The sequence below is a fragment of the Varroa jacobsoni genome, unplaced genomic scaffold (genome assembly GCF_002532875.2).
Source record: "Varroa jacobsoni isolate VJ856 unplaced genomic scaffold, vjacob_1.0 scaffold_763, whole genome shotgun sequence".
Classification (NCBI taxonomy): Eukaryota; Metazoa; Arthropoda; class Arachnida; order Mesostigmata; family Varroidae; genus Varroa; species Varroa jacobsoni.
The window spans coordinates 18,076-44,014 of NW_019213665.1; the positions used below are offsets into that span (position 1 = coordinate 18,076).

Consider the following 25,939-nt stretch of genomic DNA (forward strand, 5'->3'; position numbering starts at 1 on the left):
AAGACATCTTCTTTCAATGTCGCTCGGGCTATATTGGCTTGAATTTAGAGCTATTCTCCCTCTAGGTGAAATTGAAATTGTTTGTATGATCTTATACTAACCTTTTTAGAACCTCATCGTCTTCGTCGGCGTCAAGAGGCATTTCCTGATCGAAATTTGGGTCATTCTCCCGCATTTTCTTTGCCAGTCGTCGGAACTCTGCACTATCCTTGAATCTTCGAACAACGCCTTCTCTGTCCAAAATGGCCTTGTCGTAGGTGGCCATTTTGCCGAAGAAACGGTAGAATGGGTCGTTCATCCGTTCTAGCATTGCTGATGCTAGCCTAAATGGGTCAAATCGATACGGGTCTATTACGCAAATCCTTGGGAATTGCCTGCTCGCGCTGTTAACACATCTACCAGAAGGATTCTAGCTTCGGAGAATCGTCAGTTACACGACTTCTATGAAATTTGGACATCTTCAGATCCAATAGAATCTGTTTCTATTACTAAGTAATAAACGGTCTGCATCACTATCTAAACCGGTTAACGTTAGGCTTCTAGTTTTTAGTATGAACATGCTTCGGACGCGCCATATAGCCCAGCAAATAATTCCAGGTGGTAAATCTCTTAAGTGGATCACGATGCCTCGGTACTGAAGGGTACATGTTGTACTTGCAGTTTCGTGCATATATTTTGTGCAACGCCTTCAGGTAGGACAATCGTACTTGTTTTTAATTTAGTACATCTCGCGTTTATGCATCCATTGAGATGTACTTATAGTACCTAGGTATAGAAAAACATCGGCTACCTTTGAGATTGGATGGTTCCATCGGTGAATTTGCGATCCAAGATAAGTACTGGAAAGTCAGGACCACCTGGTTAGGCTGTGCTAATTGTATTCTGAAGTAAATTTCGTGATTGAGTTAGTCAGCTAATTCGAATACAGCCTCCGGAACTTTCTAGGTAAACTGCTTTAGTTCCATGGGAGTTTCGAAAAGCGAGCAGATTTGTTTTAGTAAATCAGATCCAGGAAATTAGAACGTAAAATACTTTTTTTTTTTGTTTTTTTTTCTTATTTTCTTTTAGCACCTACCATTATCCTCATTATTCGAGATCCAACTGGCGATATTGTCTAAATTTTCCAGAGACCATGTTCTGAAAGTGGGCCAGTCATTTTATTTAAAATTTACACTGCATCTATCGAAGAAGCAAACAGTATACCGCCCAGACTAGAATATTACTATCAACAGAACCAAAAATTTTAGTAAAAAGTTCTAAGTAGTCTAGTTAGGATACGATCTTCATAAATCGACGATCTGCAGTTAACAATATCCAATTTGTTGACTCCTTCATATCTGTAGAGTGTTAAATACTTCGTCGCGAATTCGTCAGATATTGAACTTTTTTACTTCTAACGACTAGCAAACAAGTTAATTGAAATGATCGAACTTTTACATCGATCTTTACGTAGATAGTTGAAACTCTATTAGAAAATGAGTAGCTCTCATAGTTTGCGGCCCCAAATTCACTGCTTTTATATTCATATATTTCTCTTACTCAAAATATAAATAGAGCAAAACTTACCTATGGTCGTAGGGGCACTTCATTTCTGAAATTATTCGCGATAGTTAGTTATGGTGCAGTATATAATACATGAATGTATATAACGATGTTTTCGATGCACCGACCCATAATAAGACGCAATTAATAACGAAGCATGTTTAGCGGGAAAAAATACATCGCCGTTTATTGCTTTCCTTATGACCTGTCGTTTCGTATCGTAGGTATTTTATTGACCTCATTTAAGCTAGCTCAATGAAATGGTGAGCTTCAATGTTTTTGGTACAGATAAACTAAAAGTACGTTATATAACTCAATGAGACAAGTTTTTCAACTGCTGGGCGAAATAACGCTGCGCTGGCCATTGGAGTCGAGCTTGTGAATTTGTTACGAGAAAATCAAGTTTAAAAGCGCGTTCATCTCATTGAAAAAACCATCAAAAACCATCTCATTGAACGTGTCTCGCTGACGGCTTACGTGACAACCAGACGGGTGTTATGCGTAAGCTCCCCATATGTCAGGTAATAAATTCTGGATACCCACACAAAATATTTTTCGCGGATATTTTTTACAAGAAAACATTGTTTCAGCAAAGAGAAAAGGAGACAAGGCTCGAAGAACGCATGGGAAGGTTGCGTGGCCTCGAAAGCAGGCGTGTGCACCTCACGGTTTATAGAATAACCTAGAAATCGTAGACTGTGAGATAGATAGATCAGGCCGAGAAAAATATTTTACTGTATATAATGACTTTTGTATTACTAAGCAGGTTCACCGGATTTCCTAACAGTAGCAGTTTTTCTCTCAGAAAAAAAAATGCGAAACATACATCGCTCATAATATATGCTATCCAAGATGCGTGCTGCTCAGTACTATCTGAGCTTAAACTGACAATGAGGGCTTTGGTCTCGTCGAACTTTGGAACCTGCTAGTAGATGTTCAGCGTTCCAGTTAGCACACTTGCACTGTGTTAAAGAATACCATATCTCAAGTCAAGCCTATTTCTTCCGGATATAGCAAGCGTGATGCACGAAATCGTCTCGTATGCAGAAGTGCCTAAACAGGTTTTCGGTTCGGCAATACACATCTAGGTAAGTTGAGAGGTTCTATCACTGAACCAAGTTCTTTATAGATGGTCGCGCACTGATAAGACAATCGCTTAACGCGGACTGATGGACAGATCGATTAGAATTGGCTCTTAACGTATGACAAGATAATCTCCAATGTTCTTCAATTTTTGCACAGCTAACATCATTAGGAGGAGTACTCAACGAAACCGTATGTTTCCTTATGTATTATTCGAAGGTGAACTCAAGCTCCTATATTAGTTCTTACATGTATTAACACTTCTTCCTCTTCGTCTTTTGGGTCCAACACTGACGCTTACGTGCACCTTCATCTTGCCGACAGACATATAAACTATGCAAAGAGAAGTATTCATTTATATTTTTATGAATTTATGGCTGACTTCAACAGTGTGTAGTTGTTAACGGTGATTATTTGGCTGGGGTTCAGTTAGCCAGTTGCCATCTGCCACATCTTCATCGTCGTCCATGGTGTCATTGCCTTTGCTGGCGTCACGGACAAGCTTCATTGGCGTAACCATTTTATTTCGTTGTTGAAGCGCTTTAGCTACAGGTTCAAATACTGCCTCTCTCGATGAGGAAAAAAACCGCTCGAACTGACCGGACAAGGACAGGGGTCTTTTCGGCGACACCGGTCGTGGCCCACGTTTCAAAATTAAGGGAAGAGTGTTTTCAGGACCTTCGGTAGGTTTAGGGGCGGCATCGTTGTCGTCGTCTTCTCCGTTAAAAGTCGTGTGGCTTTTAGGCAAGCTCGGACTTCGTGCGGACATAGTTGAAGCTATTGTTCTCAAGGATCGAGAAAGAGCGTCCGGAATAATCAATGTCATGCAAACAACGTACATAAGTAATTAGAGGACGCCAGGTTAAATGGAACATACAACGCCCCGTTTCCCGTTCTAAGTGTTTTTAGGAATCCCCAAAACTTTTCGGCTGGTTCGACTGAATAAACGAACGCAAGAGATCGATAAGACTCGACCCACTGTTGGAAGTTTCATTAAAGTGAACTTAGTCGTGCGCAGAGATGAACTGCGTAACAAATACTGAGCCAGCATGCCACGCCGTAATGGCAGCTATGTGTGCTGAGCTCAATCATTACATAGATTTCTAGACTCTGCGGCTGCGAACATAGAGGCTATAGCAAGCTGAATGCGGTGTGAAACATTTTTACATAATCATAACTTCGTAATTCGGTTGTAGTGTTAGGCGGTAACACCATAGTAAACTTGCATAAAATATGAGGCTGTTCCGGCCATAACAGAAAATACAATCGATGTATACTTACTGAGCGTTGTTTTTGGCAGCTCACGACAGCTTGGAAGCTCATGATCCCAGCCCGTGGAGACACACGTGCTAATTCTCTGACCCACCAATTCGAAACCGCTTGCACATCTGAAATGGACCTCGTTCAGGACCGTCTGCACAAACAAAGGTGGGTCTACACCGTGTTCGTGGTCACTGCATGTTATTCTTACTGAAGGTAAATCTCCTGTAAAATTACGCAAAACAAGTGGCCCTGTACAGTTTGTTCCTGGTAAATGTTCAAAGAGAAATATCAACACCACCTTCCCCGTCCTACAGAATTTGTGCGTTGAAAATATAAGTTACATCATATGTATCGTTCTTATCGAACATTATTGATGAATATAGTCCACAAATATTAGTACAAGAGACGTCTACGTTACCAAACGTAAACAAACATTTTCCCAAAATCAGATCAGTCTAAATATCATCGTCATTTTTACGGGCGACTTATGCGAAGCAGACGTTTCGATCAATTATGCTCCTGTGATCGTGCACAAGTAGTAAATAGTCACTGGAAAAAAATATTGGGTATCATAGTTCATCTGATAATTCGTTCTGAATGGCCTTGACTTTCATATCAATCCCGTTGATTTATCGACGAACGCTCGTCTTGAGGCATCTGCTGATTGCATAGGACAACACCCTGTAAATGTCAGTTGTGGATGGTTCTCTTGTGCCCCACTTATGCGCATTGGCCCCACATATCATGAGCACGTCCTACATCCGTCAGCATGTGCTTGCTAAAAGTGCACCACTGCACGTTGTTTCTTTAGTTCGTAAGTGATATATCTAGCGGTGATTTGGCTATTGGTAAATGCTATGATAATTTTGCAGCACATCCGTTTAGAAGATGGGAAGATGCAGCTTAACCCAACGATATATTGCTGCATGAATTCGTCTAGCAGAAAATCAAGAAGGGTCCTGGGGGCTGAACGGAAATGTCGAAGTGTCATGAATTTCGGCGTACACGACAAAATGTATGATAAACATTGCATTTTTAGCTATCAGTGAAGCTAGATAAACATCAGTTATCAGATTAAATGTACCTAAGTAATAGTAATGACAAAACGAATCGAATTTAATGAGATATATTGATCTTAATTGTGGCAGATGGGAATCGAACGTTTCACAATTTTGCGCTGCCCTGTCACGCTATATTAGTATAGCGCGCGTTATTTACGAATACATAACGGCTGAAAAAGATCAGTGACTGACAAAGGGCAATCGCTGCTATCCAGGTGTATGTGCATGCGCGGCCGATAGTAACAACGCTCACCAACTATAGCCTAAAAATCAAGGTTTTGACCGGTACCGAAACAAAGTGAAACATCGAGTCATCTATTTGGCAACGTTTATTGGAACACAGCCTGTCGTATAGACGGAAACTGGATGTTTACCACTATATATATATATATATATATATATATAGGTTATGATATAAGATATCTAGTTAATTCTCCTTAGTTTCTACAACTTCGGTAAGAGGCCAGAAGCAATGAGAAAAATGAAGTTACTATCATCATGATTAACCCAGTACAGCGCAGTCGAATGTGCTCATACTACAAAACAATACTGGAATGAACCAACAGCCAGTCGCAATATTGCCAATACAACCGTATCAAGGAGCTACTACAGAGCCAAAAAAAAAAAAAGTTAAAAATAGGCCACCGGAAGAAGCTAAAGAAGCCCAATGAATCATCGCACTAACGAGCAGAACCATTTGGAAAGCTGTTCTCTAAACAACAGGCGTCAGCGAGGCGTCGCTCAAACCGGTTAAGAAGACGAGGACAATGAAACAAAGAAGAAGAAGGAATAATGCCGAACCGACGCGTAAACGATGGGAATGTTCGAAAACTAACGAAACAAGGAATGAACTGACGTTCGCAGACGGAAGTGGATGAACAGAACCGCTTCAGACATAGTGTCAGTGGTCGGAGCAGCCTTAATGAAAGCCTTACGTAGCTCTTCAAGCCGAGACCTTGAGAACAGCATTAACTTTGAAGTATCACGTACTGGATGTATTGAGGCACTAGTTGTATTTACTTCCCATTTGAATTGACGTCAATAAAATATTTATTGTAACGATGTCTATAAGTTCTCTAGTCTATACATTTCGTATCAAACTCCGTCTTTTTTTTTTTTTATTGTTCATTAATGCATTAAACAAGCGCAGCACTCTTGTAAAGCGATGGTATCCCCTTGATTACTACCCGTAAAATTGCGAGCGTATTATGAAGGAACATTAAGACATTACGAGTCCGAAAATAGTGCACCTGCCCTGGTTCCCGCCCAGAAAAACTCGATGCGCCTTTGGCGACCTGAACCTACTAGCGGTACCGGTCACATAGCCATTTTTTGGTATGGTCGCGTTTAATAGTCCAACCATCGAATATTTTGCTATTTACCATCTAGAATAGAATCGTCATTGTGTCAATGTATGACGCTTTTGTAATGCAGTATATTGTTGTTTAATCGGGCAAAGAGTGTGCACCCTTTATTTAGAGAATGCAATTCTGCTATCGGTAAATGCTATGTACAATATGAGCGAAACATGTTTTGTTTGCGTTTGTGTCTTTGTCTAATAACAAAATTGATAAAAAGGTTTCCAAGAACGCTACTTCCCATTCACAAGTAGACGCAAACCCATGCGATTGCCTGCTAAAAAGCCGACGTTTACCAGATGTCTCCAAGATAATCTTTTTTGAGGACCATAAAAATATACACTTCCCCTATATTGTAGACTGAATAAAGTGTCTGGCATACGATGACAGAAAAAAGAATAATTGCGCAAAAAACAAACCCGACCGTTTTCGGGTCCTGCGGAACCTACCATTACTTTCCTAAAACGAAAGTTGACAATGCTATTGATTTATGATTACGTTAAGCAGCACAAAACTATTTGACGTTCACGTTTGTTAAACAAAATTCAAGCTTAGTTTGGCGCCATTAGCTATAAATCAGATGTAGAGAGATCCCGCTGAATTATCTGGGCGCCTTGACAGATCTGCCATATGAACTGTGTTTATACTGTGATATGGGTTTTTGAGAACTATGTAGCAGCGAGAATTATTAATTCAAAATTTTTACAACAAGTGTATATGAAAAGCAGTTAATCAGAGATGTGGTATAACTGCAAAGAAATACTAATAGCCAGTTAAATTAATCTTCACATGCCGTACTGCCATGTACACCGCACTATTTAGAGTTAGGCAAATAGATTACCGTATTTATCCGAAAATATCAGTCATCTCTCTTACTCATTGCCAGGGCATGTTGTTTCGAAATTATCGAAGTGACATCCCGATCAAGTGTTTTTTAAGTACGAATTTTAAAAACAATACATCCTTTTTAGGTAAATCACGATTATGAAGTAGATATGGGAAAAGTTTGTTGTGAATGAGATTAGTCTACCGATATCAGGAATTAAATATTAACAGATGAACATAATCTCGACCGAATGTCCAACAGTTGCGAAGCTTGCGGTTCTTTCCGTTTTAAACATGAGCAACAGAAGGGTACCTCCCGAAAACGATTACCACCACCGAGTCAAGCCTATGAAGATCACATGTGCCTGTTCTAAGCTTCTACGTCATTGCTATATGATGCCTATTCTTTGGAAGCACCCAACCGCTCCGGATGTAGGAGGAGGCACCCGCCACCGAATGATCGTTCTTGTATCTTTTAAATTTACTATGGTCGATGGGTCGTAATAATGAAATTTAGATTAAGCTCGAGTCAAACTTCTCATAACCCTTATATCTATACGAGACGTCTTCGTGATACATATTGCACGATACGACGTTTTTTTCTGTTTGTGTAGTATGTTGTGGTGTCAATTGTGTACTATGTATGGGTCGCTGACGGAACTTATGTCTATTTATGCCGATGCTTGGCAAACGAAGCTACCGCGTCGACATTACATAAACATTTTTTGGGGCAAACTGACAAACACAACGCATTTTTTGTAGTTCATTCATTGACGTATCGGGCTGTCGACCATACACCCTGAGGTTTCTTGCCAGTTGTTGCCAACAAACGGCGATGTCTTGTATTAGTCAATGTATATATGTATATATATAGATTACTGACAGAAATTAACACCCTAATAAGTACTCGTACCAAGGCTCTTAAAAGCAAAAAAAACTAATTCATGTAAGTGTCACGTCCGATGCCAATATCAGTCCAGTTTAACGATTAGTTACAGTTATCTACAGCACTAAAATGCTAAGTAACTTCTGTTAACAAGTTATGGAACATGCTTTAAGCGCTCAAAAAAGGCGTGAATATTTTCTTTGTTGGCAGTTACCGCACCACTGCAACTTCGTACTCCACTTCGAGTTAGGTTGAATTCTAATTGATCTTGCTTTGTGTAACTGCCCACATGACATTACGAGAAGCTGTGTGGAACGCTGGACAATCTGTAAAGGCGCTTTCGGCAGAGGGGCAAAGAACTACCGCTATGTTAGGAGGCCATTTTTTTTTTTTCGAAATTAACTGCTTATTAGGTTCGACCATCCAAAGAATAACAACGAAACTTCTTTATCGTGATAAGTAAGTGCTTTACAAATGAATGGGTGCATCTATTGTTCGACGTGACGAGAAAAATCTACGTAATCGATGGAAGAGCAGGACGACCACGGCCGTTCTACGGCTGAATCAAGATTCGTATAATCGCATAAGATCGCTGCTACGTTTTCGTTGTTTATCGTTCGACAATTAGATATCCACAGTACATGCGTTTGTCGTAAGGAAGACAAGAAATTTCCTACAACCGGCTGCCGCTGTAGATGGAAAACCGCGTAATCATTGCGCAACTTCTGATAGTAGGAAAAATAAAATTGACTTCTCTCAGGATATTTTTGATAAACGGCTAATATTATTATTATTTCACATGTTCTCTTTCACAGTTCAGCCATTGCCCAACGCCTAGAGTGGCAAATTATTTAGGATTCCACTTCGATCCAGCAAGGATCCTGAAATAAAACAATTAGCAAGTGTTTCATAATAAACAATTTCATATCCTGAGCAGGCATTATTGAGAAACATCTTTGAATTTGGCAAATTCCTGATATTAACCCACAGTGTCATACATGCTATTATAGATTAAGAGATAGTTGACATTTTACATGATTTCGAGAGAGATTTATCTTCAAGGTTGTATAATGTTAGTCGCATCAGCAGAACAAAACAAAGATATAGAACGTATTATCTACTTGACACCCTTCACTCTCATAGCGCCTTATACTTTGAATCTACCGGATGCTTCTCTGCGTTCTAGTTTATATCTGCCATCCTTCTCTCGTGTTAGTTGATCTCCCGAATAGTTGTTTGCCTATAAGTATTTTTAAACGGTTTATATTACGTTCCATGCATTTACATAAAGCTAGTTCAACTTAGCTCTCAGTCAATCGTTTATCCGTAAGAAATAAGGTAAAGGCAATGCTATAAGAGAATAATTTATTATAACTAAGTAATTTACTATCTGAATTACCTTAAAAATCATTGCATAATATCCAGTCTCAAGCAAGTAAAGTCACTTTATTTATTAGCTTGACAATTTAATAGCAAGCACAATTGAAAGTAGATATAAACCAAGATAAAATAGCCCACGTCGCATCTCTGAAGTCTTAAAATTGGGCACATAAATACGATAAATAAAGTAAAAGAAGACTGATAACATCACTCGGTTAGGTTACGGATGCAGATAGCACTGTTTGGAATAATAGCAACCCTTTACACTATTTGGACAGCTGAGTGCTTGTTGCAGTGGCGCCTTCCGTGTGAACAAGATACGCATCGATAATAGGGCAACAACGCCGTAAGGCAGGCCACGTCGTATTTAGAGATGCGTATCAATGAAAGCAATAACGCGCCTTTTGAAGATAGATAGCAAATCACCTACTTGATCCTCAGACCAAACAAAGATATACGATCTCAATCTAGAAGCAAGCTAATCCTCACCGTCTGTTTCGACTTTCGAGAGATTGTGAACTAACAATCTATGCCACTAAAGTGTATTTCTAAGAAGGTTGAAAAACGTAGCGCAACTCTGTCCGCCAAAATAGGCCCCTGCGAAACCAGGTTCTCCGCGACAATGCACAATTTCTCAGCTTACCATTTGCGTTGCAGAAAAAGTTAAAAGTTTATATTGCTTTACCCCCCCCCCTTCTCCCCTCCCCTCCTCTCCTCTCCTCTCCACTCATCACGTCAAACCGCAATGATTCCTTTCCTTTCCTAAACGCTCAAAGGCAGCCTGAAACGACACAGCTTTAAATTCATTGAGAAAATCTGCCTAAAACGAGAGTAAATCTAAGATCATCTAAGAAGATCTTCAAACAAAAATATTAGCAACATTACAGGTGTATTTTGACCATAGAGTGTACATCCTCCCAGCCATGACTCCGTCACTGCTAGTATCGAGTCTTGAATCGTGCACTTTAGGCTTGACGCAAGCTTTGGTAAATAGCATAACATAGCTGTTTGCTAAAAACGCAAACCGTTTAGTTGCAATATTCTGTGAAAAAGACCCCATAAAAATTGTCTCACTGTTGATTGTATGAAAGGCTATACGTGATCCGTATTTACTCATACGAATATGCTGTACTAGGGCGTTCAGTGGTGAAAGGTCTTACAAGAAAGGTGACGGTTTAGCGATGAAACATGGTTTTGTACCAACGTCCAATAGTGCCATACACGTTCAGTGTTTATAAACAAAATCACCGTCTGGAGCGCTCGTTCTAGCGCGCAGTCAGGATAAAATTGATCGTAAATTAGGCAGTTTTACATGTAAGACAGCAACACTGGCTGATCATTTCGGACGAACAGATGTCCAAGAATTCTCTAAGGAAAGAATAAGCTTACACGAGTACTTGACCTATATGATGCGATATATAATTGAATGAAGCCACTTTGTGGATGAAGATGTTGAACGATTACATAATTATTGCGGAAAATAGTAGAACTCTCTTCTTTTTTCTTCACAGATAAACCAGATTGAAGAATCGTGTTTAAAGAAGAATATTTATTACCATAGCTAAATAACTTTAGCACCATTTTGATGCACAGTTAACAATAGTTAAAACGTTATTATAACTTTGTCCTATCCTAGTGTAAACTTACATGGATCGCTACTACGTTTCGCGGGCATGGATTCGAAACGCCCTCTAGTGTACTTTCAGTTCTTACTTCAAAAACAATTTCTAGGTCAAAAGGTAATCATAAGCGGGATACTTGCTTTCAAGGACAAACGGTTATTCGGTTCAAACAACAAGATCTTGTGCGATTTAATGCGCCATAATGACCATACAGTGCCTAATTGCCCAAATAAACCGTTTGTCATCAGGTTTCCAACGTTAGTTTCTAATCACATTGATGCTGTAAGCAATATGGTAATAGCAGAGAAGGTAATTAATAAGATGTTAGTTTGATATTCCAGGATAAAATGACGCTTCAGTAAAAAAAAAATAACGGGAAGTCTCATAACCAAATCAACGGGTTTGCAGGTTTTGATAAAAATGCGGATGCGGATTGTACTCTTTTTTGTAATACTATTCGATCAACCTTCAAGTTACGCGCTCGTCTGCTACCATGGGATAAATATGATAATTCTGTATTTCGAGTTCTATTGCACGTTCGTATTGCTGCGCACCCCTCATTAAGATGAAAATTGATCAAAAAGTCGGGAATAAGGCCGTAATCGAACATCTGACATGGGGTGGCAGGCGTTACACTAAATATCTAGTGATGAGTAAATGGTTGGTTAGCGCTTCTTACGGTCGCTGTTTAGCGTAGAAACAAAGGGCGGTTAGTAGGGTAGGACACACTGCGCTGCTGCCAGATGTCCAGGAGACAACGATCCGATTTGAACGCTGCGGAAATACTCGTACTGGCTGATAAGTAAAAGTCTATGTGAAAAACTCTAATGAAAACACTGTCAGCCAAAAAGAAAGCGCCGCTAACTGTGTCTTGTGCTGCAGTAGAGGCGTTAACGAACCGAAAAAGAGGAGTTAATTATAAAGTCATACAGAACTTGGTTGTAGTAAGGAACAGGCCCTGACCTCTAAGTCTTGTTGAATAGCATGGTAAGCCAAACCTGACAGGCCTCACATGTCAGCTGCTCGCTGGGCGGTCCGTGGCAGAACCTTTTTTAGTGGACAGATGCTGAATGCCGACTAATATGCATTAGCTATCCTTCCAAGGGCCGCCAATAGGAGATAAAACCGATTGTATCGTTCGTGACAAAATCGAGTGCAGTTACGACGGAGATACTAGAAAACCATATAGAGTCATCATGATTCACACCTTCCCGTTCGACACAATTGAAATACGGCTATTGGGATCCAAATTCATCGGCAATTCAGGAGAAGTTATGTTCATTCCACGAACCGCTATGAAATCATACCGTAAAACTTGAAACTCTAGGCGGCTGAAACCCATTTGTGCGGCTGAAGGAAAATATTATACGGTTATTTCTAAACACTCTAACTCTGCGTACTTTTATGTTTTTGTATAGGTATATACGATGAAACGTGACTCGCCGTCAATTATTATTATGACTATTGCATCGGTAGAGGTAAACTATTGTGATAACAGTTGGGGAATAGGTGTGAGCAACTTTAAAAGAGGCACTATACGAACAAATCAATTTGTCGGTCAAGTTGGAGTAGTTCGAAATGGGTAGCAGCATGACGTATTATAAACGAATCGAAGCCCAGCGTCTAGCGTATCAAAAAACCGTTTGCACTCGCTGGGTAGTTAACGGAATTACGACCTCTAAGATGGACCTATAGCTCACCGAAGTCCAACTACGTCTAGAGTGCTCAATAGCAGCAGTTTGTCGTCTGTATATTCCAGCTTGCTTCGTGGCTACGTGGGTATCTATATTGAGAACGCCTATCATTCAGAGCTACGACTCCGGTTTAGCTCACAGCCGGGTTTTTTTTCACTCGATCCGACCGGCAAGGCATAATTTGAATAATATTTCGAATTTTACGTTTGGCACCGCTACAACGGATAGCAGGCTAAGGAATTTACAGTACAATACAGGTTAAAGGTTTAATACCTATTTCGCCTGTCGAAACTTAACATTCTTCATTTTCTATGGGTATAATAACTTGACAGACATTTAGTCTTGAGGGTATATAATATTGTATTTTAGTGGTCGGTTGTGGATTTGTAATGAAGCCCATTTAGTGAGTTATCTCCAAGTGAAACGTCAACGCGATGGTAAAACTGCTGAGTAGTTCAGGCCGGTGCAGTAAATAAAATTGATTGAACGTCGTTTGGGTTTACTGATCTTCTGGAATTCTATGGCTCTTTGTTTATGCGCCTACAACAGTGCAGTAGTGGCGTGTTTTTATAGGTATTTATTTATTATTATATTATAGTATATAAGTGCGCTGTATCGTTCTATTGTGACTGAACAACAGAAGTAGTAGAACAACAGAAGAAGAGTAGCTCTTTTATTCTGTCACACCTAGTCAACTGCTTTATTTGCCCGACGGACTAGATTCTAGCATAGAAATCGGAGCTCTCCTGGACGAATTGTTTTAGTTTTATAGCTGGCCGTTATTATCATTAGATTACTAAGAAAGCTTGCTTTGTTTGCTAACTTGCATTTTGCAGAGGAGTCAACCTCAACGTTTGCTCTGGTAATTTAATTATTCAGGCTATGAACACTTCAAGCATCGAACTGATTCACGCAATTCAAAGTCGGCCTAAATATTGGACCACTTTGTTTAAAGTACTATAATAATAATAATCAGTGGGCATAGCTTTGTTTAGATGCATGGGCCTGAAGCAACTGAGAGCATATGTCGCCATGTGGGACTCGAACCGGAGCTGGTGACCGTTTCAGCTTCGCAGCCGAAAACCTAGCCGTCCTGGCCATCACTATGGGTTTTACGCTTGACGAATCTCAACTTTCAGTTTTAGGATCTAATTTTACAAGACATTGTGCCGATCTCCTAACATTGATTGGTAGATTTTCTGTTGTCTTAAGGTGTCCGGGTTTGGAATTGTCGAGATAATGGGACGGTTTTTTTTATCTCTTTAGCCTGCCAAAGTCCTATACCCTGTAGCATTAACGAATGTACATTCTACGTAACAGGTGATTTCCAAACAGCTACATGACTTTAGACAAATATAACTGATCGGAAAATTTCTTCGAACTTCGAAATTTTCTTCGAATACTTTTCGCTTCTGTAAATACACACATACGTCCGTTAGTTGTTTTCATTCAGTCACACGATTTCATTAATGAGCAGGTTACATAAGAGTATTTTATGTACACCCCATAGGTGTCATCATTAGATTCATCAGCATCATAAACCAGGTGACCATCGCAATGAGCTAAACTGCTATAAAGCGCAAATCCAATGGATAGCCTAGCTATGTAGCGTAATGTCTGTTTCACGCTTCGTCGATGAGACGGAGTCATTATATTTGTATTCAAAACCTTCGTGTATAACGAGATATAGCGTACATAATTTCGCAGCTGTCCAACTTACCTTCGACTACCGTCAGAATGAAGCCTACCCCTAAAAAGGGTAGGACAAATGTCCTCATTTCAGCGTCACTTAGTTCGATTCACTGCCCGTAAGTCACTTTTACCTCCTTTTTTCCTTACACTCCCTTTTTGATCAGTAACTACCGAGTCATCTAATCAACCATAACTGATTGAGAGATCAAAGCCCATGGAAAAGACCTGTCTTATCTAAACGTGTCTTCTCACAACCCGGATGACTTGTTTTTCTCGATTAACACTGCAAATCGGCGGCGTCTGGTATCTCTCACTGCGAATTGACAAGCCTAGGGAACGACAACTGTTGCCGAAGGGCTGTCAGTGACGTTGACATGACTTGCATAGTTATTGCAATTACCCAACAACGGCAGCAGCTGCAGCAGCAGGTAGGCATGCAGACTTCTCTTTCGGACAGAGAGATACACACTTCATTTGTTCTCGCACGCAGTGGTCACCACCTGGTACCCTGGATGATGGCTGCGGTGGTTAAAGTGGCTTGGCGCCTATAGGTGCTTCCATTCGCAGAACGCCTTTACAGCTGCGCCTAGCACTAGCGGTGCTGCTGTTTGTAATTAGCGTACTGTACTTTGCTAATTGATGCGGTACCGCCACTCACTAGCGGCCTATTACCCGCTCTATTTATCTGTCTGTTTGTCTCTCTCTATGCTTACCCGACTGTTATGTTTCTTCACGCGGGCGCACGTACCTTCCGCCGCTGGCAGTGGCTACCAGATGCACTTTTCGTATTGTTCGTTGTAGTGGACATAGTGGCCCTCGCCCACCAGGGCCGCCCCGACGTCGGGAAAGGACCGAGAGAACAACGAGTTGAACACGAAGGAAGAAAAAGACGACGAAGATCAAACCGCAATGAGCAAAATGCTTTTCTACGGTTGCCGCTGGCATTTGTTGTGCGAGGGCGGTAAAGCTGGCAACGCTAGAACAAAGCGAAATGTTACCCTTACCGCATCCTCATGAAAAGGTTTGTAGGTACCTCCTGCTGTAGGTATTCACGTAACAGCACGTAGGAAGCGCTCCATACGTAGTCGTCGTTTGCAAACGACGCTTAGGCGTTGGGCGACGAACTCCGTATCGTAGGGGATATAGTGACATTTATCAGTCAATAAGAAAAATCGACGGCGACAGAAAATCAATTGCAGGGCATAGCGAGATATGTTGATCGGCGATAGAACAGTTCATACTATAACAATTTTCTAACTCAACCAATGTAAATACCAGCAGTCATTCTCATTCATCACGCTACTACTTATTCTATGGATTTAGCACAGGTAGATGTGTCATGTATGAAAAAGATATGATGATGAAATGTCGCTTGAGCCGGATGTATTATTAGATACCCAATTTATAATATTAATAACTATTTTCATTGCCAAACCGGACACAGAAGGGTGAAATGAAGTTGTGTATCAACGTACCAGTATGTAATTACTATATATAGATAGATATATATATCTATATATACATATATATGTTTCGTTCTCAGAAATGGTATTCGATGAGAGGAAGTGCTTCAAGAATAATATGAACTAATATGTAGCAGAAGATTTATATTATCACAGGGTATAACCTGGAACTTACAGGGAGACGTTTGTGGTTCTGGTCAGAACTTAAGCTTGCGTTTCGTTTTCAACCAACCCAAAACAATTGCCTGTATCTTACAGTAGAAAAAACACACTAGCTTCGGAGACTTCATATTATTACTATTATTATGTTTATTGAGGAAAAGATTTCGAGCTCCACAAAATCAATTTTTTGGCTCTCGAAACCCCTGATTCAACCGACACTTGATCGAAATTTATGCAGGTCAATCTTATTTTTTCGACCTATCTATCTCAGTTTTCGACTATTTATTAAAGGATTACGGTAGATATGTGTACATGGTAGGATTTCATAAAATGAAAGAACAAGCACATGGAAAACTGGAGCGGGTTTTTGCTACCGTAAAAAAAATCCACGCGGTAAGAGCAGTAATCCCATCCCTTAGAAAGTTGATGTTATTCGATTCTCTCGACGCAACATATTATACGAACTAGATATTAAAGACACTCCAATTTATTCAAGCAAATAGATTCGGCAAAGATGAACTAAATTTTTCTCTCGTAAATGGTGAGCACTATCCGTTGTTAAGTAATGCGCACTCGTAACAAGTTCTATATAAAACAAAAAAGAAGTCATCCCGTAAACGGTAGCTGTTTACGTCAAAATCACCATAGAATGAGAGCAGCCGAACGTGAGTACACTAAGTATCTTATGTTTCCTCTGGCGTGATTCGTAATATAATAACAATAATAAAAATATATTACAATGATAGGTAGACCGGGCAACTTTAACTTAAAAACTACTTAGAATCCAAAATAAATTGCCATCGCTTAGTTAAGGTCAATTTCTGATGTGAAAAAGATTGTTCGAATTTTGAAAACGCGGACTCGATTCACGTTAATTACTACTTTTGACTTTCTCAAAATACGCCCCCTACCCATTACTTTCACATTTGCCCGATATTAATTTACTACCTAGTGATACAGTGCGATTAAGTATAGAGCTAACTACCCTTTTTGTACCAATGTATCGCTGTTTTTTTAGAAAACCCCCTAGGAAAATAATGATGATACTTGCGTTGTGCTGGAGAAAGAAATAGCCGAATATTCTTGCAACGCACATATAATACAATGCTCATCCTAAGGAGAGGATTGCTGATTGAAACGGGTTCATTAGTTTTGGCCAGCCCTCGGAAACAAGCGTAAGGAGTGGCAAGTAAGTGTCGGCCAAAAGATATGCCCCCACCTGGTCCTCACACGGAGCCTAAGTCGCCTTTGGTCCGTTATCTACGCCAGAAACATAACTGAGGCCTTAAACTATTCTAGCTCATACAATTAAATAATTCAGAATGTGAAAAAATTACGTCGACAACAGTCAACGTTTCCACAAAAATGTGCCACGGGTATTTTCTAGGAAAGTACATTAACTGAAAATGACTAAAAAATCAGATGAAAAACGTTAGCTAACTTGTTCCGACACTGCTTCAAGTACACTAACTATTAAAACTGGCAAAACCCGGTCTGTTTACGCTATATAGTGTAAGAAATTGTGCTGAGTGGTATTTGGTCCACAAACTGGGCCTTCGTGTACGGTATAGCAACCAGCTAATGCTAATTAACTTTCAAACTACACAATTCCTATTTTTGGAATTTTTTTTTTTGAAATTTCACGCATAATTAATAGACAATGTTTGTTCTTAAAATAATTAGTAGATAATTCATCAATATCTACGAAAACCAGTATTGTATCTTAGCCGCAGCTTTATGGTAATAGAAACCATCAAAAAGAAATTAGCTGCTGTGTTTCGCTCGTCAACAATTTTCGTGTTTTCTACATCCGTGTTAAGATACGAGATGTAAACCTCCCTCATTAGGAGATACACGTCATAGTTATAAAAGTTCCAAATTGATACCCGTTGATTTAGCACTACATTGAGCATGTAGCAGAGACTTTGAAACCAAGAGCCAAATGATCTTACGTTTGCCAACGATCAATAACGGTCACTAATGGCTTGCTTTCGGTCGGTGACTCATCAAATAACGGTTGATTCAAAAGAGTATCCAGTTATTTTCTCCTGTGATCCTAGTGGCATTTAACTATGTTAGCAGCACTACATGGGCCCAGTTACGGGCTTTTTTCACTAGCTCACCAAACATCTTCCGATTTCTTTTTTCAGCCAAACTATTCGAAGTGAGTGAGCTATCACTGACGTCGCGCACGATGATTCAGACGCGACAGAGTGATCGAGCAGTGCAAAGCTATCGAGCCGACGATTGGTGGGTGCCGTGATCGGTCGACATAAATACGAAATGCCCAGATTGGACTCGCCGCACGAAACGGTAATTACGGCAGCGAATTGTGACGTTATCTTACACGGCTAGATGGAAAGCACAAAGGGAAAAATATGTTTCTTGTTAACTACCAGACAGGGATTTGAAACAACGTAATTACATTATAAACAGAACTATTAAATAAAGCTGACTGCTTGTTAATTCAAACGGTAAATGAAACATGTTCATTGTTCCTTAAGATAGTCGAAAATACTTGTTATGCATAAGTATAGAAAGGTTCTTTCAAAGAAATGGTAAAAGTGTTTCAATGTATTGAATGAGTATACAATTATAAATGGCTATTAAGTCGCATACACACAGACAGATATAACTGTGCCTAGCTCTCTAGCATTTTGTAACTCCAAAACGATCATCACTCGATTTTCCGATCGGAGCCAGTATCTTTAAAAAATCCAGGTACACACACGTTCTTATTTATTTTTCACGTGAACTTAATAGGCAAGCTCGGAAGTAATGCGGCTGCTTTACTTGATTCCAGCTGTGACTGGGGGGATCTCGTAGCAGGTTTATAGTGTTGTTTATTGTTTACCTATTAAGTGTCGAGCACTCGTTGCAGGCATACTCGGCAAACCCATTCACTCTGAATTCTTCATAATTTAATGTTTCGAATTTTACCTCCGGTACCGTCGTCAGGTATTCTGTTGGGCCTTACCAGCACGAAACGAAGTAGGTCTGCACCCGAAGCCCAAATCGGACAAACACGTTACCCACTATGCCACTAAAGGTAGCAATTTATGTTGCCCGAATCAGATAGCTTATTCTCAGAAAGACACGAAATTTCGTTCGAAAAAAGAAACAACAACAAAAAGTCAACAGGTTCCATTGTTTCTGAAGTGACATTTATACTCGTTGCTGCTTTACTTCAATACGCTAACATCCATGGCAGTTCGCTGCTAACTTGAGCTTAAGGAGCTGGTTGTCTGGCACCGAGCCGACCAGCAATACTGAGTACCAATGCTGTGGTCACTATTCAGTTTATTTTTTATTGTACAGTACAATGTCGCTATCATTTGTATTCATTATTTTTCTCTACTGGAATTTAGCATTTTACAAAGCCATTAGTACCCTCGCGCACCTTTCGCGCGTCTTTGCTGCTCTTCGAACTCAGCTTAGTTTACGCATCACACGACGGAGTCCTATACTCGTGCAGGCCGTGTTCTCTGGCCCACAGCCGTAGCCGGTCGCGCACACAGACGGCGGCAGTACAGATTCGTCTCTCGAAGTCTAGCACTTTCTGCAATTGTCTGCTCATCTGTGTGTTTGTCTACTATCTAGTATTAGAACGGATGCATGTGTTGGGACCGGCAATTTCGCTGTCCATTTTGACAGCGGTACGAGCGCCGTCAACAGCAATGAACGAGTCAGAAACTCGTGCATCGTTCGACGGAAATATGAGGCAAGCAAGAGCTCTACTAGTAAGGAAGTAGGAAAAAAGACGGCTGGGAATGGAATACACCGGCGAACAGCGGCGGCGGTTGGCAACGATCATCCGTCTTCTTCCTATTCGAGAAAATACTGGCGTCTACAACTGGATGCATTTGTCGCTCACGAACTCTTGCCGGAGAGCGTGTGACCATGCCCAGAAGCGCTGCGGCAGTAGCATTATTACTAATGCTGCCAGTAGCAACAGCTCTAACAAAAATGGTGACAATAACAACATCCGTAATGATGGCTAACAACAACGACAGAGAGCCGGCTGTACATTACTCTTTGATAACTGTGGATGTATGCACGTACGTTTTGTATGTGTGTGTGTATGCCTGGGAGCGCTATGAATTAACGGCGGCAGGTCATCTGTTTGAGAGACGCGTCTCGTCGCTACGCGCGACAATGGGGTCGAAAATGGGACTACATGTGTTTTGTAACGACGTACACTAAGTGCACAGATAGCGTGCGAAGGGCCGTCCACTCACTTGCGAACTAGAACCATGTGTCTGTTTATAGATTTGCACGTTCATTCATCCTCTCACGCCCTTACCGTTTCGAAAATTCGGAGTAACGACGTTTTCTTCAAAGGGAAAACTGAAAATATCAAGTAGAATGTGGGCGAGTAAACAACGCCGGCAAAAATACCACATAAAATGAAAACGATATGCTATAGTCGCATTTTGCTGATAACGCTCTCGTTAAATTAGACAGCAATGGAAATTCTATAGATTCAGTTAATTCCGCCTGGAAAAACTAACGATCAATATATATATGAAATATAACAGAATATGATGTCTAGTATTTTAGAACATTAGAATTAAATGAGTCTTACTTTTTCTTTTAATTTTACCACGAGCTTAATAGCAGCTAATTATGTTCCAGGTGTACACTCAAACTAACTGACACAATCATCTTCATGTATTACTAAAACACAGTAAATAGGACGTTTCCAAATATTCGGCGGATACTAGATTATAGACTTATCGGTAACGAGTTTTTCATCAAGTACCTCATTAATGTCAGTTCTGCCAAAAACTTTTATCGAAGCAGTTAGCTGATGTCTATAAGTCATCCCCTAGATACAGGAAATGAATCGGGGTATTTTACCTTAATATTCATATATTCGGTCTTTCCATGTTGTCTCGTCTGCGTAACACAACATCAACAAAGCCACCCACTGTTATAAAACCAAAATAGGAGGAAATTGCTTGAGTCGAAAACACTATCAGTCTATCATGAAGGCTTCAGTTACTTCAAGAACGCATGTACTTGAGCCATATCTCAACATCCTTATGGTTTCCTGGAAATGTATTATAATATCCACATAACAAAGGCCATTTAGGTCCGATGCTCCTGCCAGTTTTTAGCAATATTAATTTGACTTGATGTTTCCAACGAATCACTAAGCGTCCCGTACAGTGATATATTTACTGTGGTGGATATCCGACACTTCACTCATCTGGACATAACTCTAACCTATTCTGGAATTTTGAGAAATATGCTTCTCAAGATAAGTCTGACATGTACAGGTTTCAGGCGCCCTGAGAGAAAATTTATTACGGAAATAGATGGAACCGTTATCACTCTTGAAACAGTTTGAAAATTTTTGGAAGCTGTCCAACTCTGCAAAAAAAAAGTTACCCTTCATTAAGTTTTAAAAAAACTAGTTATTTCCATGGGCTGTTCCGCTACCTGCTTCAACAAATCAATAACTAAGCATCACATATCTTCTTAGAACGCACAGTGACGTATACATCGAATATAGGTAAGATAGATGACAACAAGCAGACGATACGCACTTTTTACGATTACTGAATTCAGCGCAGAAAAAGTTGCAAGATTCTACATTCACACCAACATATTTACATGCGACCATATGTATTGTTCAACATCCGTAACGGACGACGTGTAACGTATCAAATGCGCCTTATATATCCTACCCGTAACACTGAGATGGATCAGATTTTCTGTGTGGGGTTAATTCGGTGGCCCCTGCTAAGCATTTGTAGATCGCAAAATGTTTACTACAGGAATAATCATCGTCATCTGCATTATATGTATTGAAAGCAGTTTACCTCCCTTTTCATTTACGCAGAGTGGTCAATATCGACACCACTAACATAAGCGTTCACGTCAAACAGAAATGTAACTAGGTGGAGTGTAGTTTCGTTGAAAGGTGGAGCCCGACTTCTTAAAGCTGATTGTTGGTGGTTCGTTTTTCATCAGCAGGCTCCTCTAACGAATACTCTTTCACGAAACTTCCCTAGTAGAGAACTTGGCGTGCCAACAGCGAACTAATGAAAATAGAAAGAATGGCTGGCCGACATCATGATCTTACGTTACTTTGTCGTTACGTGCAAAGTAAGATCGAAAGGTTGACCCATTAATAGTAAAGAAGGTAAAAACGGATCTAAGAGAAGACAAAGAACGCCCTACTAATTATCTCAACAAGTAAATGTCAGGCACTCAAATGAAGGAGTATCGTTTTTATCTACAAACTTCCTGCTAAAGAACTTCCTGTCCGTACGAGCTTTTACTTTACACGAAAGCAAATTTTCAGTCACAATATTGTATATATTTATACTGTTCGGAAATCTTTATCCAAACCATCAGTTAATGTTGGTTTACTCGCTTATTATTGTGAAAAAGTTAGATTCAGAATGTTTGAAATATTTGCTTTTTAGGAATGCAATGTTGACCCAGAAACATTCGTGGCAATATCTCGTTGAACTCGCTGTATCTTGAATGCATGTAAATGTAGGGGACGTTTCTTTGTTAATCTCAAAAACCGTTTATCAGTATGCTTAGTTTTGTAGCATGCATAAAACGAGACTGGCTTGAATATGGGTTGACGGCGCATTTTGATGTAAATGTTCATCTTTGCGGAGCACAGCAAGAAACACTTGGTCTTTTTGGCAGAGTCTGTTTCCCAGGTGTTTAGCGTTGTGGTCCTAGAATGATTGCGACTTGTATTAGGCTTGGGGTATAGGTCAAGGCCGTACAGGTCATCTTACTTATGACGTCAACGTAAAACGCTTCGTAATATAGACATCCTGCTATAGAATGTGTTGTTCCATTGAGATCACCACAGCTGCATCGCAGATTAAATGGTTGTTAATGCTGCCGACGGTTCCGAGCCATTTCCGATCTGCTCTTTTATCATTTTTACTCTTCTTACATCATGTGCAGCTCTGACGTGCCACTTTGCCTCCAGATCGCTATGGCTTCGATCAGCTTCTGATAAGCCTTAACGAGTAATAACCCTTGATGTTTATTGAGGTGTCTCTATATACAGCGTAGGTTAATCTTTTTCTCCGGGAAAAGCGACTCGACGACTGTCAGTGTCCGCTGGCTTTTTCGATCTTCGATTCGTAAGCAAAGCGGACGTTAAAATTAATGTAAACGTCGACGTTAGCCAATAGACGAACGTGCATCTGAAGGAATGTAGCAGCAGCAGCACTGAGGCATCATTCTCTGTCCTAGATGTTCCTTACCAGGTCCCCTGTTCAGTTCGGTTTTGTCTATGGCAAATGCACTAGTTTCAAATATCAAAGATAACAGCGGTCCGAGGACTCTGGGCGAGTTCTTTATCGATTCGGCTGTTCTTGCAAAAACTCATGCTTTCTTGACCCGTTGACTAACGTACCTTTCTCCTAGCGCTATTGAGCGAAACGCGGTTTGAGTGCCCGTACGTACGAGTACAAACGGCGCGAAGCCAAGTTTAACGGTGCAGTAGCTTTCGCCGCATCGCCATAAATATTTTTTTACGCATTCGTTAATGTACGTATTGAATGATTGGATCGAATTCATAGTATCGTTTTTACTCCTTTTAGCTAGAATATATATATATATATATATATTCTAGCTAAAATATATATATATTTATATATAGGGTTGCACACCAGTCGACTAAAGCGAAAAAGGAATAGATCACCAGTTTGCGGCTGTCAGATAAACAATGCCTTCGCGTCGAAGAATTCATCGCAAAAGCGAAATCTAATCGTCGTTCAATAGACGGCTAAGTATGCACAATTATTTATATGAATACTTTGTAAATACGCCTGATCTTTTTTAATTGAGTTATTTCCTATCCGTTTGGCCAAACAGATCTATGCAAGCGGCACGCAAAAAGAGTTACGCAAAACGTAATGTGGTAACGGAAGATCACTTGACTGCACCAGCTTTCAATCACGAAATTATTATTAGTTAGACGAAGACGACAAGTAGGTAGTTTTAAGTAACACCTATTCCATTGCTCTTATGTTTTCAAGCAAGCGTCTTTTTTCTAGGGTGATGTCATCGGTTTGAAAGTCCACCGTTGGAAGTCAAAGATTCGCAATGCGTACCTCACCAGTATCAACAACATACTCTAAAATCGTATTTATTTAATAGGCCTGTTCGTACAACAAAAAAAGCTCGCGGTTTGTATGCCTTTGTATTAAAAAAATCTAAACAAAATTTGCTAGAGACACATTATTAATAGAGTTCAAAATGGATGTCATAAAAAGAAATCATAAAAAGCCTCTAAAATTACCCGAAAAAAGACATTATTTAAGCATGAAATGTAAACACTTTGCAATGCATTCAAGGTTATTGAGTGCAGCCAGTTGTTGATAAATAATAAAAAATCCGTTGCTAGTCCTGCCTTTTAGCACAACTACGTGCACATATTTACCTCGCACTTGATTGTTTACTGTAATAATAAAAGGATTCAATTCTTAATGTCGTATTTTACTGGAACTGTGGGTAACCTATGCGAGAATAACTCTCGTATAACGTCATCTTCTAGAATTTCTTTTGCATGCATTGAATATTTCTTGTATCCGTTCACACGATCGCTATGGTTCTATTCTCGGACCCCATGTAGCTGACAGAACTCGTAGACTACGCAGATTCAAGGATTCACATTCTGCATTTATGTATCCAAGAAAATACATTAATAGCACAACTATTCAGCCTGACTTGAAAAGTACCCAACCTTCCGTTCTTAATAATCCCAAGATCCGTTTTTAATATTCGAATGTGCTTACATGAGCAGCTGGATGTACATATCTATGAATAAAGATGTAAATACATTTATCTCATAAAATGACATCGTTTTGGTTCTTGACGCTGCTCATATATGTAATATATGTTAGCGTACGTTTAATCGTATTTTATACATGAGTAGATGAGCAATCACACTACCAGCTTTTCGTTTTTTGTCATTAAAGTTGCTCTCTACAGGGAACACCCTGGTTCGTGTAGTAAAGGTCCCGAGAAAGACAAAGGGCTACAAGCATTAATGAAAGCAACTAGCAACCAAGTAATCATAAGGAAATATGTACAGTTTTCATGAATACACGAAAAAGGGTAGGTTTGGGTTTCAGGAGAGTTTATTGTAACTAAAGAAGAAGAAAAAACATTTATTTTTTTCTTTTTTTTTCAATTAATCTTTGCTTTTCAAAGTAAACACAATATTATGGGCCAACGTCTTTAAGCAATTCAGTATATTACCTGAAACTGTTCATTATAAGTGTAGTTGAAAACTGCTCAAACAGTTTCTTACGGCTTATTTCTATCATGATCCTTCTCAAAATTATAGGTTTTCTAAATTTTCGTACTAAGTTTATTTACACGCCAGCCACACCACCTTTGGTCCACACAATCTTATTAGCGAGAATTTAGCGAAACAACAAAAAACCGCAGTTTACATTTTTGCAAAAGGCAAAATCTATCTAGGGCCATTATATTCGTAGCTTCAGCATTGGTTTTGTATCAGTAAAAAAAGATCAAAGCTTCGATCTTTCTAATCCTAACACATTTTAATGACAGTTGAGAAAATCGTAAAAGTAACCTTCGCTTCTCAAAACGACTTCTACGACTCTTTGTTTCTCTCCGGCAAAAAAAGCATTACACGTAAACGGCATTAATGGGAACATTAGCTGGTAAGTGGAATTTTCAGTATATTTCTCATATTCGTTGATTATGGTTTATATTGGAGGCTATTTGCTAAACAGTCGGTGTACCGCAATTTGCCTAGCATCTACTATGTCACGAAACCTTCCGTTCTTTCGAATAAATGTTTTTACTTCTGTAACGATTTATAGAGCTGTCTGCTGCAGACTATGTTTATTAACGACAAAATAAATATGCTATGTATCTAATAGATTTTC

The 25,939-nt window shown here is 39.7% G+C and overlaps 1 protein-coding gene and 2 long non-coding RNA genes across 3 annotated transcripts in view; 1 reads left to right on the forward strand and 2 right to left on the reverse strand.

Annotated features, from left to right (window-relative positions):
* LOC111263404 (uncharacterized) overlaps positions 1-15,138 on the reverse strand; it is a 28,063-nt gene extending 12,925 nt beyond the window's left edge. The window contains exons 1-6 of the mRNA XM_022838442.2: positions 14,435-15,138; positions 3,907-4,110; positions 1,567-1,591; positions 1,076-1,137; positions 791-839; positions 102-323 (exon numbers count right to left, since the gene is read on the reverse strand). Of these exons, the coding sequence (XP_022694177.1) occupies positions 102-323; positions 791-839; positions 1,076-1,137; positions 1,567-1,591; positions 3,907-4,110; positions 14,435-14,492 (620 nt within the window). The 5' untranslated portion in view covers positions 14,493-15,138. The remainder of the gene's footprint in view (positions 1-101; positions 324-790; positions 840-1,075; positions 1,138-1,566; positions 1,592-3,906; positions 4,111-14,434) is intronic.
* A 152-nt stretch (positions 15,139-15,290) lies between these two features.
* Positions 15,291-18,515, forward strand: LOC111263406 (uncharacterized). Its single transcript, XR_002682206.2, has 3 exons — positions 15,291-15,427; positions 17,050-17,220; positions 18,182-18,515. It is a non-coding gene; the product is annotated as an uncharacterized LOC111263406 (long non-coding RNA).
* A 663-nt stretch (positions 18,516-19,178) lies between these two features.
* LOC111263412 (uncharacterized) lies at positions 19,179-21,511 on the reverse strand. The gene is made up of 3 exons (XR_002682212.2): positions 21,426-21,511; positions 20,892-21,084; positions 19,179-20,378 (listed from the first exon to the last, which is right to left on the reverse strand). It is a non-coding gene; the product is annotated as an uncharacterized LOC111263412 (long non-coding RNA).
* Positions 21,512-25,939: the final 4,428 nt, after the last annotated feature.